Genomic DNA, 13,533 nt, shown 5'->3' on the forward strand with positions numbered 1-13,533 from the left:
AGGTTCAAGAAGGGGAGATGAAAGAGCTGGATCTGTCTGTTATCAATGCAGTTGATCTGGATGTGCCTCAAGACCCTCTGGTATTTGGGGTTGTGCAGATGCCCTCCTACGGGTTCCTTATTAATGGTGTTCATGGCACTGATGTTCTGCACTACAAAGAGTTAATTAACCATGACCACCACAGCCATGGGTTGCTTGTTCATGACTTTTCCATGGAACTACTGAGGAATGGTAGGTGCAGCATTCTTCTTACAATGGTCTTTCATTATTTTGATGAGGCAAGTGGCACACCAAAGAAATCTTCATCATTTATTTATTCGCTTGCCTTATGTTTATTTTCAAGACAATGTTTAGGAATGGAAGTTGTCCATATTTAATGCTATCCTGATCTATTGATTTTAGGAACTGTCTATAAAATCATCCTGAGAGACCTCTGTATCGAAAAGGATAGTAATATGAGTAGGAAAATCATCTATTCTGAAAAGAAATAAAAGGAATAATGTAACATAATTTAACATCATCAAATAGATTTGTAAAAGTTTTACAGTATCTAGAATAGAGAGACAGCAAGATTGATTTAAAAACACATTAACTGATCATGATGTTTCTTCAAATGATCACAGAATTGTAAAACATTTTAGGTTGCCAGGGACCTTTAGGGGTCAACTAGTCCACCTCCCCTGCCATGGGCAGGCACAAATTGCACTGGACCAAGTTGCCTAAAGCCACATTCAACCTGACCTTGAACACTTCCATTGTTCCACAACCTCTCTGGACAAACTGTTCCAGTGTCTCACTACTCTCACTGTAGAACATTTTGTCCTTATGTCCAACCTAAACCTACTCCTGCCCCTTGTTAGGTCACTACAGGCATTGGTAATAAGTCTCTCTATCTCTCCTATAAACCTTCTTTAGACATTGAAAGGCTATATATATACCATATGTCTAGCAATAAACATACAAATTGGGACTCCACAGCAGTCAGTCACGAGCAGTCAGCCTGCTTTAAAGCAGCAAATCTGTTTCAAGTACATGTAATGAAAAAGTGTATTTAACAGTGTAAGGAATATGGTGGATCCCTCCTGACTGTGGCTATTTAGTAAAACATGGAATCTATCACTATAAAGAGGAGCATGAATTCAATACTGTTACTCAAATTTCAGTTCAGCCCTCAAAAACAGAGGAAAGATTTTTTGTCTCTGCCTGTCTAATACGAACCTCCAGAAATATCAGGGGTCCACTCCAAATTCTTCTGCCTTCCCAAGTCTTGGTTTTGACTTTCTTTTTTGGCTTTTGCCTGGTATCCACAATGGTGATTGAGGCAACTTTAGCCTAGAACATCTGATTGTCCATGGTCATAGATACAAAGCCAGCTGTCCTTCCAAAGGCTTCTTCAAAGTTCCCTGAGGATTATTTAAAGCACAGGAAAGTGTTGCCTGACAGTTTCATCCTCTCTATAGTTCCCATCAAAGTGATTTGGAATAAGGAGAGGAGAAGAAATGTACCTTTTTCAGATTGACAGAGACTCCTTTTTTGGACAGTCACTCCTTACTTAGGTCAGGCTGGTGACCTTGAGTCAATTGTATGTTGCTAGATCACTGATCAGCAATGGTTCATCAAACTCATCTTCTGATAGCTAAGGCAAGTTTGTTGTTACCCTAGCATATGGGTAGAGGAGATGGAAGAAAGGTGATTGAAGCAGAGTGAAATTATGAGAGGGGTTTTGCAGGAGTCAGATTAAGTTGTTATTTCCATTTATTTCACCCATTGTCCCTCTCCCTCTCTTTTTCTCTTATTTTCCCCCCTTCCTGCCTCACATAGGAATGAAGCTGATGTACATGCATGACAACTCTGAAAATCTCACTGACAGTTTTAAAATTCAGCTATCAGATGGAAAACATAAAGTCCTCAGAACCATTTCAGTAAACATCATTCCAGTTAATGATGAGAAACCAGTGCTGAGCAAGTAAGTCACATGTTTCTGTTCCTGACAGTGGGATGTTTAGACAAAATGATGGAAAAGAGAAGAAAACACCAAATCATAGAATCATGCCATTGTTAAGGTTGGAAAAGGCCTTTAAGATAATCAAATCCAACCACCAGTTGGATTTTTTCCATCCCAGCATGTTTACCATTAAACAATATCTGATGTCTGATGCAAAGAGGGAGCCATAACAAGCAACAGAATAATGTCAATAAAAATGTTTCTATATAGGTCTCTTTCTATCAGCCCGTTTAACACAAAAATTTTTACTGAGAAGAGAGCTTTAGTGTTGCTTAGTGTTGCTCTACATTAAACAAATAGAGGAAAAATAAAAGTGTGGGGGGAAAAATTTTGGTTGTTTCTTTCATAAGTTTCTTCAAGGTGTTTGCCAGCTGTTGTACCTCTGCTGAACACTGACCACCATGATACTGCTTTTCTCTTCCCTAAGACAAAGACCTGCCTAAAATACCCCTCTGAAAGCAGCTCTGGATTTTGGAATGGGAGGATCCACAAGGCTGAAGCAGGAGAAGGGCTTACCGATTATAATTCTCTTCTTTTATATTCTAAAACTTTTCTCTGCCATAATTCAACTGCTGCAAAAGTACACACTAACTTCCCTTACACTTCAAAGCTAGGAGTCATAAATGAATTAGACATGATAAGAAATTACCTGACAGACCACTTATAGATAGGCAGCTGGCTGCAAGAGAGTCAAACCTCCTGGGCATTTTAAAAAGGAGTTTATCCCTTGGGTTCTCCAACTGATGACAGACAGAGCATCAGGACCTCCATATCCCTTGGGTTCTCCAGCTGTCACAGAGCATCAGGACCTCCATACTTGTGACTGTTTTCCAGCCCCAGACTGACAAACAGGAAGCTAAGGGTCCAAAGGTTTTGTGGGAATAGCTCTGAAACTCTAAAGTTTGCATTTCAGACTCACAACTGCCACTAAGGAGCGAGTTTCTGATCCGTCAGGGTATTTGGCCTACTTTCAGATCAGAGTGATTATTAATTTTTTACCAGGTAGAGCTTCCTGCAATAACAAATGTCAGTTTCTTAGTTAAAAGATTTTCAATGACCACATAATGCTAACATTTGAGAATTTTCAGTTAGAATAAAGAGTATAATTTATGTATGCATATATCATATACAGATAATTATTGATAATTACCTATTTGGTCCTCACATGCTATAGCTTGTTGATAGGCCATTTTCCACCCCCTCTCAGTGAAAGAAGATGATGAAGTTCAAGAAGTCAAGTGTTTTTAGCTTTGCCCAGCTAGATCCAGAAACTGTTGCTTCCTTGTCTGGCAATATTAGGTCTTACCACTTGCCATTCCTGTGGTGAACAATTTCACAGATTGAAAAATTTACTCCCAAAATAGCTATTCCTTTATAAAAAGGAATAGCTGTTACCCCTCCACTTAGATGAGATGTGTGGCCAGTATTTAAGCAGTAGTGCTTTAAGAAAATGTTCAGTTTGACACTGAGGTGATTTAGCTGCCACATTAAATCACTACATGTTCACTATAGGGTACAGAGTTCCTTATACTAGTGCAGTTTTAGAGCTGAATATTGGGCAGTACTTGAAAGCTTTCCTTAACCTTTTGATCTTCGGGCACTGTCCACCCCAGGGATTTTCAGCTCTCATCTCCATTAGTTATGGTCAACAGACTGAAGAACCTGTGATGGGATATTTTTGGCTGGCAAACAATGCCTCCTATTCAGAGTGATTGCCAAAACCTCAATCTGTCACCTCTTGGATTGCATCCTGTAGCAGAGAGTACCCTTGGGGAATGTAAAGCCTTCACACATTCCTCTTGAGAGCTTCTTCCCAAAATGAGATGTGGGTGCTAGAAGGAGTACAGAGAAGAAACCAGTTAGATATGGTTGTGTCTCCTACAGATAAAGGTGAGCCTTGAAGACTAGTTGTTTGAAAGACAGTCATTTCCTAAATAAGCAACCAGTCCATTAGAGCCACTATTGCTGTGCTCTATATTGGCAGTAATAATGCAATCTACTGGTTTACATAGTCTTATTCCTATAAATTGTATGAAGGTGAGCAGAATAGAGTACAGAGGAATAAGAGATATGTTAAATCAGTGTTTTAGGTATCTTTGTTGTTTCTTACCATTGCAAGGAGAAGCTTGTCTGCACTGCTTGCTTTTTTTACTCTTTTGAACTGAAATAGGCACCCTTCTTCTATTTTCTCTGAAATTGTCATTTCTCTCAGCATTTGGTTAATCCATATTTCTGGCAGAGAAATTACATGTTGAAAAGGTTCCTTTATTGCATCAATACATGACTTTTAATTTTTTCAGGAAGAACGATATAGAGGTGAACATAGGTGAAACTCATATAATTTCTAGCGCTGTTCTGTCAGCAGAAGATAAAGATACCCCCAGGGAGAGAATTTACTACTTATTTGAAAGACTTCCAGAAAATGGTCAGCTTCAGCTCAAGGTTAGTCTTTGTACTTCAACAAAAAGCAGGCATGCAAAGAACTCTCTCTTTTTAGGGCAAAATGAAGTTAATTTTCCTTTTCTCCCAAATGCCTGTCATATTCTGAAGTAGACAGCTTGGCCAGTTTAATTGTTGAAGGGGCAACAACAATGATGCTGTCCCAGAGGCTTTGGCATTAAAACCCAGATCCTGAACAGGAGAAGATGGAAGGTAAAAAACATGGCAGACCATCTGAGGTGAAAATTGAGAGAGATTCTGGGATAATAATTCCACAAAGGGGGAAAATCAAGCTGGGGGGAGTGGGGGAAAGTCTCTGGTTAAAAAAACCAACTCTTACTTCAGTTACTTCAGGGTTTAGAAAGCATGGAAGGAGTTCCATGTTAAAGAGTGAGTAATACCCCATCAACTAGAAGAAAAGCACACGGGGAAAGAAGGGAAATGGAAGATGATAGAAAGGATGTGTCAAGAGAAATCACAAAAATTAAGATTAGAAATGGAAGGTAAGATGATCATCTGTTGACCTAAAATAAGAAAAAGGAACAAAGATTGAAAAAAATGCCTCTTTTAAATAGTGTGCATATGTGATAGAAATAAAATTCTGTTTCTAAATCTTGTGAACTTGGAAAGCATTTTGATGCTGGGTCTCAACGTCAATATGTGGATCTCAACATCAGTCTGTGGATCACATGAGACTTGACCTTCATGGATCAGTTCAATTTAGGATACTAGGCTATCTTCAGAAAGGCACAGAATTTTATGGTGTAAGTCGGGGTTTTTTGTTTTTTTTTTTTTTTTTTTTGGTTTTGTTTTTTGGGTTTTTTGTTTTGTTTTTTTTGTTTGTTTGTTTGTTTGTTTGTTTTGTTGGTTGGTTGGTTGGTTTTTTGGGATTTTTCTTTTTGCAGCTGAGGACCTCTGGGGCTTAAAACTTCCACACTCCCTGAAGCTATTTCTCATGCTGTTTTAGCTATGATTTCAGATAGGATCAAGAGCAGATTTGTGAAATTAAGAAATAGAAAACATAAGCTGGGTCAGGAACTATTTAATTTTCATCTTGGTGTCTGACTGAGAAGTGTGCATAAAATGATTTCCTAGAGTAAAAGTGGCTAAACTCCATTTAACTCTATATTATTAATGATCATTGTATCTTCTCCAGCCTTATATCTACTGGAAAAAAACTCCAGTTTTTTGCTGCCCTTCAAAACATACTATGAGCAAAAAGCCTATAGAAGGAAAGCCAAGTAGCTGCCACTAACAGCCTATATAACTACAAAGAAACACAATTAACTGAGAAGGATGCATGGGTGATTATCAGTTAATGAAGGATGCTTATGTTTTCTAGGTAGGACAAGGGTGGGTTACTCTCCTAACTGGAATGAAGTGCACTCAGGAAGAGCTGGATATGAACCTTGTGAGATATGTCCACACAGGAACTGTGGGGTCCAAGAAAAAAGACAGCTTCACATTTTACCTCTGGGATGGGTACAACAGATCCCCAGCTGTGGACTTCTACATAAATATCAAGGACTTGGAAAAGGGTAAAGATCCACTAAACTTGATGTTTTACAGTGCCTGTTTCTGAAACCAAGATATTTGAGTATGTGTCTTGATCCTTTCCTTATATAGGCTCTGGCCAGTGTTCCTGCAGATCCTGTAAATTTAACTGCTTGAATTTCACTGTTGGCCAGGTCCTGGGATTTGAAAAGGCTCTGGTGAATACAATGTGTTGTACCTTGCCTCCCAGGACTACCAGCTGCTTTGCAAATAGAGCTAAACATATCTTTCTGAAACTAGCTTTATATCTGAGTAAAGCAGCACAGAAAAATGGCAAGAATATAAAAAGTAGGCAAAAGACTGTTCAGAAACAGCTCTCTCTTCCAGGTTATTCTACAGCCTTCCGGTCTCTCTTTTTTTATTTCCTCTCTATTAGAAACATAAAGGTTTACCTGACAATGCTAAGATTGGAAGACATGTCAAAAGAGGCTGTGGTCTCTTCATCCTTGGCCTCAAAAGGGTAATAGTTTTCAGGTTTCAAGAGGATAAAGCCCCAAGCATTGTGGCAATGGCTGATCTCATGGCTGACCCTGCTTTGAGCAGAAGGTTGAACAAAGATATCCTGAAGTCCCTTCCATGCTGAATTTCTCTATAATCTTAGTCTTTTAGTTTTTCTACCAGTGATGGCTTTCCTGTGGCTAAACAATGCAGAAGAGATCGTCCAGTTCAACATGACTATTTTAGTGTTGTTTTGTCTATTCTGCAGGAGACATTGCTGTTTTTACAAAACTCCTTAGAGTGCCAAAAGGAGATCACAGCTACATTACAACTGATGTCCTTCTTGCATTGGATGGTACTGACAGGCCAGAGGAGCTCCTTTATGTGATAACCTCCCCACCCCAGTATGGACAAATAGAGTATGTCAGCTATCCTGGCATTCCCATTACGAGCTTCAGTCAAATGGATGTAGCACGACAGATTGTCTGCTATGTTCACAAAGCCAAGGCAGTTGTTCGTGAAGATACATTCAGGTAAGGGGTAGTACCCCACCCCCCAAGTTCTTCCCCTTGAATTTTTGAGGTATTTAAAAACCTGCACTACGCAACCCCAAAAAAACCACCCAAAACCCCCCAAAATAATTTATTAAAAGAGCTGGAGGCTCTATGTGAATTCCCAATGTTTATATAGCGCATCTATTTCTACTGCAATAAATATAGTTGGGAATGCTTTGGTAATAAATGAATTTTCTCATTGACTCTGAAAACATAATCAGAGACACATTTACTCAATACCAGCTTCAACATTATTGTAGTACCCGGACATACACAGCTGTTAAGATTTGAGCGAGAGAGAAGGATTGAGGACATACTTGGTGGAATGTTCCTTTGGTTTCTTGCTACAGCTGGATGTGGTAAAGCTGGTCCATTCAGGTATTAAATAAAAGCTTTCTTATCTGTGAGGTTATAATTTATCATATTAATTTGATTATGGCTTTTTGAATCCCTAAGTATTCTGGAATATAATGAAAACCAGTGCACTTAATATATTTTGACACTACCATTGGCATGCTATTTTGACATGGAAATTCATGTAGACTCTTGAAATTTTGAGGTAAATCCATAGGTTTATGGCATAGGCTACCTACAGGCCCAGTTCAGTAGCCTAATGATAGTTATTTTCACCTATTTCTGAAATTTTCCACTTAGAACAGTTTAGATTAGGTGCATTCATTTTGTTCTTAAATGAACCTCTCTTGATTATAAAGTAGAATGATGCAATGAATTATCATCAGATAAAGAGCAGATGTTCTGTGGACAGTTTAGTAAAAAAGGCCAAAAACAGGGAAAAGAAAAAGCTCAAAAATAAAGAAAATGTTTCTAAAAGAAGAATGCTTACTTTTTGCTAATATTGGTGATTTTCTCTGAAAACAGCTTTTGACAGAAGATGGACTTATTGTAAAATTCAAAATTAAGAGATTATTATTTTTCATTTTCATACTAAAAATTAAAGAATTGACTCCTAAGAGCTGAAATTCAGAAAAGACTCCTTTTTACATTCTCCTAGAATAGACTTCTGATCTGAATGACTTTTTCTGTGAGACATGATGAGGTACAAGAACATGTTGCGTCATCCAGTTTGAGAACTTTTTGCAGGCAAGTCAAGCAAGTGGGGCATGGAGACATCAAATAAATTTCCCTATGATACTGGGTGAGGTAGCATTGTCCAGAGTTAACCCAAATGTAATTCTGAAACTTTCCTCAGATTAAACATTTTTAACCATCCCTTCCACTGCATTCAGCGTGGTGGAAATTCTAGTTAGGAGATTTGTCTGATTCATTTGTACTCACTACAGAAAAAGTGAGCAAATATTCCCTGGTTTTATGTTTCTTAATTCTGAAACATGTTCACCAAAACTAGAATTAGATTGTTCAAGTAAGGTTACAGTAATGCAAGCCCTAGTTTGGGCAGTGTAGTATAGTGGCTTGTGTCAGTATGACTCCCATATCACACTATTAAAAACAGATCAAACAATTCTAGGCAAATTGCAAGTGTGGATAAACCCAATGTTTTCTGTTTAGGCCAATGGCTAAGAAACAAACCAGAAAGTCAGTCTTATTAACGTGAGGTTAGGATGCTTTAATAAATATTGATATTTGATAACTATTTTAATCCAAATAATTAGGTTCCTTGATGTTATCATTTGGAAAATAATTTGGTTTTGTGTACAAATATAAATATTCTGGCAGAATAGTATTATTATTTCAACAAGGAATTAATTATATGGGTAATTGTGGGAGGAAGAGGAATTAACTGACCAGATTTTTACTTCCCACTAAAGTGCTTCCTTCAGACATAAATTTACCTGTATTGTTTGGTGCTGTTGGCTGGAAGAAAGATTTGGCAGTGCTTGTTTGGACAGATGACTTCAAGTGATTAGCAACCTGACATCAGATGCTGGCAGCAGAATGCTAAAAGAACATGCTAATGTCCTCCATTTTGACGTGCTGGCTCGATTTTGTAATGAGTTGGCACTATTTATGATTCAATTTTTATCCTTTAAATGCCATGACAGATGGTAGGTCCTGTAGCCAACTCTACTGCCATCAAACTGCAGAAAGCATGAAATGTTGGTAGTTGTGAAATCAAACCATGCAACATGTCCTCCAAACTTTGCCTGAGAATTGTATCCTAAATTTTATCAGAGTGAGAATATTGGCTGCTCTCCATTCCTGAGGAAATTACAAAGCAGAGATAAACTAGAAATAAACAAATAACCAAAATCTCCCAAAGTGCAGAAGGACATCTTGGACACAGGCAGTTTCATCACCTGTGAAATCAAGCAGTGAATGAAATTCATGGTAAATTTCAGTCTGATGTATCCATGCAGAAGCTTTGTTCCTATCTGGCATTCTAGAGAAGGCTGGATGAATATTCAGATTAATTAACTGAATTATCTAAGTCTTTCACTAAATACTGTTTGAGACATCATCCAAACATTTTTTACACCATCAAAAGAACGAAAGAAAATTCACTTCTGCTGCAATGCTCCAGGCGTTTTGAGAGAAGGTTAAGGTTTTGACTGAAGGTGCTTTACCCTTTTTCTCCTAACACAGTATTTATCATCATTATTTTAGTTCTGTATTTGAGTTCAGATAGTTTACAAATAGCGCGACCCTTTTACCATTGGCACAATAGCATTTGGTAGTGTAGGCAGATGTCTCTGGGTTCTCAGCTGGGAATACCATCCTCAGTAAACATATTTCAGACTGCTACATAGTCCCTGGTCTGCCTATGCTCATTCCCATCTGTTTTATGGCATAGTGCCAGTTTACAAGTGATCAAGCTCTAATCATCCAGTATTGGTGAAGGCAATGACGAATTTTAGATGGACAGTCTCTGTGACACAGTAAGCTGCTCCATGACCTACTGAAAGTCACTCCCATTCAAGTCACGCAGCAATACTCTAGGTGTTGACCCTGTAATTTTGAAAGTACATCTTCAAGGTCTGCAGTCAAGAGACCAAGGGGAAACAGATAACCCACTAAATGTCAGCCACTCCCCATTTCACTTAAGTATGGTAGAAGAGTGTTACATGGAAAGCAGCCAGCTAGACTGGCCCTCATACTTTCTGAAACAACTGTCCCATTCTAGTAGAGACAAATTTCTTTGTACACTAGACTCTGCTCTGACTCAGGCAGAACCAACCTGTGTGAAAAACCACCTTACAAATTTTTTTTCCATGTACTGTGCAGCATAACCACTGAAATTTATGTAGAAAGGTAACTCATACATGCTATAAGTTGATGGGACATGAAGGATCGTGAAACATTTTCAGAGCAATTTTTAGTTTCATTTACCCTCAAAAGTTTTTGTTACAGGCATGAAAATATTCCATGTAATTCTTTTCAGAAGAAAATACATAAATAATGATCTTGCCTGTGAAATCAAAGACGAATTTTAAAGGCTAAAAGATTGGTTTTCTCCTTGTTTTTCTCCAGAACTAAATTTAGTAATAATTTTCTGCACACCATGCTGTCACACGTATGGCAAAAGCCCATACCCAGCTGGTATGCTTCTGTCATGGTTTAACTGCAGCCGGCAACTAAGCACCAGGCAGCTGCTTGCTCCCTCTCCACCTTGTAGCACTGGGGAGAGAATTGGAAAGGTGAAAGTGATAAAACTCATGGGTTTAGATACAGACAGTTTAATAGGTAAATTGAAAGCTGTGCACACGAGCAAAGCAAAACAAAGAATTCATTCACTGCTTCCTGTGGGCAGGCAGGTGTTCAGCCATCCCCAGGAAAGCAGAGTTCCATCATGCACAGAGTGACTTGGGAAGACAAACGTCACAATTCCAGATGTCTCCTCCTCCCTCCCTCCCTCCCTCCCTCCCTTCCTCTTCTTCCCCCAGCTCTATACACTGAGCATGCCATCAGATTTTCTGAGATATCCTTTGGGTCAGCTGGGGTCAGCTGTCCTGCCTGTGCCCCCTCCCAACTCCTTATGCACTCCCAGCCCAATCACTGGCTGTGCAGTGTAAGAGGCAGAAAAAGCCTTGATGCTGTATGAGCACTGCTCAGGAGTAACCAAATCATCCTTATATTATCAACACTATTTAACTATATTTAGCACAAATCAAAACCATAGCTCCATACAAATGACTATGAAGAAAATTAACTATACCCCAGTCAAAAACAGCAGAGCTTCCAACAGATTTTCCCTACAGCCTTGGGCATCTTTCTCTTAGTTTTGAAAGGAAAACTATCTGTAGTGAATAATCAAATCTTTAGTGTATCTAAAGAAACATCACTACTTGACATCACTACTTGAGAGTGAACTACAAGAAATTATGTGGCTATTGATAGAAATTCCCAGCATGGAAGAAGAGCTGTACAGATATGACCATTTGATAAATTTATGCTATGGATATCCATGTTATTAACATTATCCTATCAACTTGTACAGTTCTGCCAAATATCTTAGCATTTCAGTGAAACTTTACCTGACTTCTGTAAAGAAACATAAATCATATTCTGCTGAATAGACGAAAATTTAAAGATTGAGTTAGATTCTAAACAAACCCATGAAGTGAGATAAGGCTGAATCTTTCTCCAGTTTGGTTTTTCAGATAGCTTTGGGGGCATTGGGTAGAAAATATTTGTAACAGTGAACAGAAAGAAACCCAAACTAAACCAAACCTGGCTGGTCATGCGCTTAACATACGTCTTTCTGTAAGCTGTAGGTGCTACTGCCAGGTAACCAAGGGAAGATAAATTTTAAGGATGTGTAAAATATGTACACCAGAAGCTACAATAAGCCCCCCTGGCAGCCTTTCCTTTTAGATCTGTTCCACCTGTATCTCAGCTAGAAGCTGAGATCAGCTCCGCTATGACTGTTGATGTTCAAGGCCTTTCCTCTGGCATCTGCTCAATCCCTGCCAGTGCATTGTAACTCCTATCATATACCTGGCTGCCTGCTTTCATGTTTTTATGTTTTACATCCACTCCACTCAGTGTCTGGGTTTGTGCTCCACCCAGCTCTTCTACTTTTGCAGTATCAACATAGGCAAGTCCTGTAGTAAAGGTCTGCATTATCATTTCATTTCAGTACATGCTGAATCAAGAACAGATGCTGAAGACTGCCTTGCCTCTCTTTGCCAGATTCATCATCAGCAATGGACTGAGGACTAAGCATGGGACATTCAAGATTGCCTTGGAGGCAGCTGACCAGGCTTTGCCCACTCTATCTAGGAACATGGGGTTACGATTAACTGAAGGAGCTATGGCACTTCTTACTCCTGATGTACTACAGCTTTCAGATCCAGATACTGCAAAAGAAAACCTTACCTTCCTCTTGGCTCAGCTCCCCCAGTATGGTCATCTCTATTATAATGGGACTGTGCTACTGCAGTGCAATTTCACACAGCAAGATGTGGACAACAAGGATGTTGCATACAAGCACCGAGGTGGGAATTCCCAGACTGACAGATTTACATTTGTTGCCTCGGATAGGACTAACCAAGGCTTCATCGTGAATGGGAGGGTGCAGAGCGAGCCGGTGACATTCACCATTCAGGCAAGTGTGACCACAGACCTACTTAAGAGAGATAAATAATATGATAAAGCCAAGAATGTAGCAGTTTTGATGACAGCTGGTACTTGCTGCAGTCTCTGATTTAACTGTGCAGCTTGTATATTTGCTTCCTGTCTTCCACAAATAATTAACCTGGGGAACTAGCTACTTCCCAAAATGCACAAAGATAAGCAAGTAAATACTTAATACTTGCATGCTAAAATTTTTACATAGGAATCTCCACTATGGGAAGGATAGAAATTTCTGCTGCTCTGCTTTCCCACTTGGTGCCTGATCTTGTGATTTGCACATATGGGGGTGTGAGTATGATTGCTGATCTTCATGTCACAGGAATCCTGAATTACAGCCACTTTGCTTCCCCACCTAAATATCCTGTCCTCTCTGATCTGTCCTCTCTGTGTAAGACGCTCTGATTCTTCTTTCTTTGCTAGAATATTTCTGTTCACTTCCCATTTCCTGTGTTTTCAAGTCCTTCATACTTTTGTCATAGGCTCAGATTTGTTTGCTGTGATTTTTTGTATCTATCTATTTATGTGGCATGGTTCAGTACACAAAGTATATCTGGTTGCACTGCATGGCAGAATTCTATGTTTCAAAACCCTGATGCTAATGAAGAGACTGTTAATATTTCCTGATGACAAAGTTTCAAGTTATACAACCAGTGAGGAATACTATTTCAGCAGAGGGTGATATATGGGAACAGAAACAACCATTGTGGACTGCTAGAAGGCTCACCAGAATTTGTGAAAGATGGAATTGTTATAATTAAAAAGAGGTGACAAACCTTTGTTGCAGTTATCTTTTGCTGTGAAGAAAATTGCATAAAAAATGACTATGGAGAATGTGGGACATCAGAGCAGAGGCATATGGAATTTGTTTCACTCCCCAGAGTGTACTATACCCTGCTACATGTGGCAAGTGATGGGTAATCTGGACCTGGAAACTTTTCATGTGAAGTACAACTTGACTAGAACTCAGGGGTCTGCAGGAGACTGTGAGCC

At 39.0% G+C, this 13,533-nt stretch overlaps 1 protein-coding gene across 1 annotated transcript in view; it reads left to right on the forward strand.

Moving 5' to 3' along the window:
• FREM1 (FRAS1 related extracellular matrix 1) overlaps positions 1-13,533 on the forward strand; it is a 56,557-nt gene that overhangs the window by 24,788 nt on the left and 18,236 nt on the right. Inside the window, exons 19-24 of the mRNA XM_066569418.1 lie at positions 3-231; positions 1,822-1,966; positions 4,306-4,447; positions 5,787-5,982; positions 6,705-6,969; positions 12,100-12,514. Of these exons, the coding sequence (XP_066425515.1) occupies positions 3-231; positions 1,822-1,966; positions 4,306-4,447; positions 5,787-5,982; positions 6,705-6,969; positions 12,100-12,514 (1,392 nt within the window). The remainder of the gene's footprint in view (positions 1-2; positions 232-1,821; positions 1,967-4,305; positions 4,448-5,786; positions 5,983-6,704; positions 6,970-12,099; positions 12,515-13,533) is intronic.

The sequence above is a fragment of the Molothrus aeneus genome, chromosome Z (assembly GCF_037042795.1).
Source record: "Molothrus aeneus isolate 106 chromosome Z, BPBGC_Maene_1.0, whole genome shotgun sequence".
NCBI lineage: Eukaryota > Metazoa > Chordata > Aves > Passeriformes > Icteridae > Molothrus > Molothrus aeneus.